Here is a 2,872-nt window from a genome sequence, read left to right as displayed (position 1 = left end):
TTAAACTCTGTTACTACCACCCGACGTGTTGAAGTACTCTCGCAGCTGAGTGACCATGCAACCTGTCTCCCCCACAGTCCAGACGTGAACCCAGTACCCAGATTCGTCCCCGCGACCCTCCGCGACTACCAGGTTATGGCCCAGCGCAGTGATGGAGAGCGGGCTAAACGTGAAGGAACACTCAATGTGCCCCGTGAGTATTCGCATGAGATATTGGCACGACCGGGGGCCGTGGAACCGCCAGTCCAAGTCGGCTTTCACAATCTTCCGCACCGTCTCTGCATCTCCCGCCGCCAGAGCCACGTAGAGCGCGCGCACCAGTGCTGATGTCATCTTCTTCTCTTCCGCTTCCGCTTCCACTGTGGCGGCTGCTGCCTCCTGCTGGACGCTCATGCTCACAATGCTCGCAGTAGTAGTAATATGATATATCTCACTGCAACAACAACAACTGCAGACTGCAGCAGCACAAGTTCAAAGCAATGGCGCGGAAAACAGATTTTGAGGAAAAAAATATCAACACCAGAAACTGTGAGTGTGTGCAATTACTTGCAGCAGGAAGTTTAGAGTGTAAGTATGAGCTGAGGAGGCACAATCGGTAATGGCGTCGTATACGAATTTATTTATAGGGGGGCGGAGTAAGATTCAATGAATGAATTCACTGCACAAGTGGAGTGGGCCTTGAGATCATTTTGGGAACGAATGGCCTCCAACTACTGGGAGCCTGCCAGAACTTCAACAGCAAAATATTTGTCCATATTTTCTTCCATTATTTTGGAGTTCTTGCTGACATGGACAAGGACAATACCATTATTCATGGGCAAATGCATGACCTCCAATTGTTGGGTTTGGCTGTTCTCGGTACAGTCCAGTCTGGCCTGCCAAACTTAAAACAGTGAGATTTCTTTATCGTACATTTTTTGAGTTGTTGCTCATCTACATATGGACCAGACATTAATCATTTCAAACTCTCTGATCTTCTTGCTCATCTACATATGGACGAGACATTAATCATTTGAAACTCTCTGATTTTCTTTTGCTCACTAACCATCGAGCATGTCATGCAATGCCAAGCCAAGGAAGAAGTATTTAAGTATTTGTGAAATTAATTTGAAATCGTAAAATGAAAATACTATAATTTAACCTTCTGACCTAAAATAAGCAAAAATAAATTAGTGATAAATCATAGAATTAAAATGAAACCTTAATGGGGAGTTTGCTTGAATTTGTATGGAGTAATGTTAGGTTTGGGTAAGATTGTGATTTTTTTTAATGTATAAATAAATTTAATTTTTTGAAAAAAATTATTTCAAATTATATAATTCAAATTTATTATTTTTAAAAATTTCTACAAAATTTTGAGTATAATTAATTAAAAAATATGTTAATAATTAAACGATTCTTAAATATGTCAACAATAAAATAACTTGTTCATCCATATAAATTAAATCACTGGTAAATATCCGTGTAGTCTAACTAGGCGAAGGAGTTGCCGGAAAGTTATGGAAATTCCGGTCATATTTAGAGAAAATCCGACAATGATTTTTGTAAATCTAAGTTATAGTTGTTAAACTTCAAAATTTTAGGTATCCTAGACGTTTTTGATGGTGCTGAATCCATTTCCACCATCAAAAACACGATTCAAACATTGCCTTTACAAGAGTTTTTGAATTTCTTTTGCCCCGATTCTGGCCACTTTTTGGCAATTCTTCCGCCTCGTTAAACGACTCTGTAAATATCTATAAACATGAATCAATAATGAGCATCAAAACACTTACTACATGATACATTTCACATTGCTAATATTTAAAAAGAAATATATATATAGCAAGATTCCTAATCTATCAATTTTAATTTAGCACCAAAGTCTTAATTATATATAGCTTTTGTGACAATACCATGTGCCAATACTATGGCTTATCAATCCCACATGTTCAAAAAATCATAACTCACTTGACACTTCTTTATATGACTTATATTTCAATTAATCAATTTAATTAAAAGGGAAAAATGACAACTACTTTAGAAATAAATTTCAATATTTAATTTGTTATACTGTTAGGAATATTTTTTTCTTTGTGTATACTAATAGAGATATTTTTTTATTTGTGTATGCTATTATGTGTAGGTGCAAGATGTTAGATATTTTTTAAATTCAAATTTTTTTTTATATTGTAATTTTTTATTTTTTTATTAATAAACTATTTATGAACATTTTTTTAGATAAAAGAAAATATAATATACATATCACATTAAAATATATAACATATAAATACCATTTATAAATTAACGTCCATTTTACCATATAAATTAAAATAATGATTCCATAACCATCTTTAAATTTAATTAATAAGTGGATAAAAATTTAATATTTTAAATATAACAAGATTTTTAATAATGAATATTTACCATGGATATCATTAACTTCTAAATAGCCTTTTTTACAATACCATGGGCCAATACCCAGAAGAGAAAGATGAGAGAGGGAGGGAAGAAAACCATAATCCCATGGGCTAATATCATGGTTTTATCAATACCATGGGTCATATAAGCTTTCGATTATTATGTTATGGATCTAAGCTTTTAATTGTTTTGTTACAATACCATGGGACAATACCATGGTTTATTAATACCACGTGCCCAAAAACCAGAACTTATATCAAAATCAAAATATTTTACAAATACTTTATTTTAATTTAATTTTATAACATTTTTTAATTAAATCTAAAAGAAAAAAGGTAGAATTACTTTTGAGGTATATCTAAACTGTCCATCCTCACAACTATTAAAAATATTCCCATAGAGATTAAGTCTAGGTGTTAATATATTAAAAATGAGAATAATTTTATATATACATATGTGAAATTTATATAAT

General features: G+C 32.9%; 1 protein-coding gene across 1 annotated transcript; it reads right to left on the bottom strand.

The window, feature by feature from the left end:
• Positions 1-393, bottom strand: LOC149160823 (uncharacterized). Its single transcript, XM_089434716.1, has one exon. The coding sequence runs from the start codon at positions 391-393 to the stop codon at positions 1-3; it is 393 nt and encodes a 130-aa protein (XP_089290842.1).
• Positions 394-2,872: the final 2,479 nt, after the last annotated feature.

The sequence above is a fragment of the Pinus tabuliformis genome, chromosome 5_2, assembly GCF_031772625.1.
Source record: "Pinus tabuliformis cultivar Carrire ecotype Pingquan chromosome 5_2, CPIR1, whole genome shotgun sequence".
Classification (NCBI taxonomy): Eukaryota; Viridiplantae; Streptophyta; class Pinopsida; order Pinales; family Pinaceae; genus Pinus; species Pinus tabuliformis.
The sequence above is the reverse complement of the archived record's forward strand: the minus strand, read 5'-3'. Positions and strand labels throughout refer to the sequence as shown.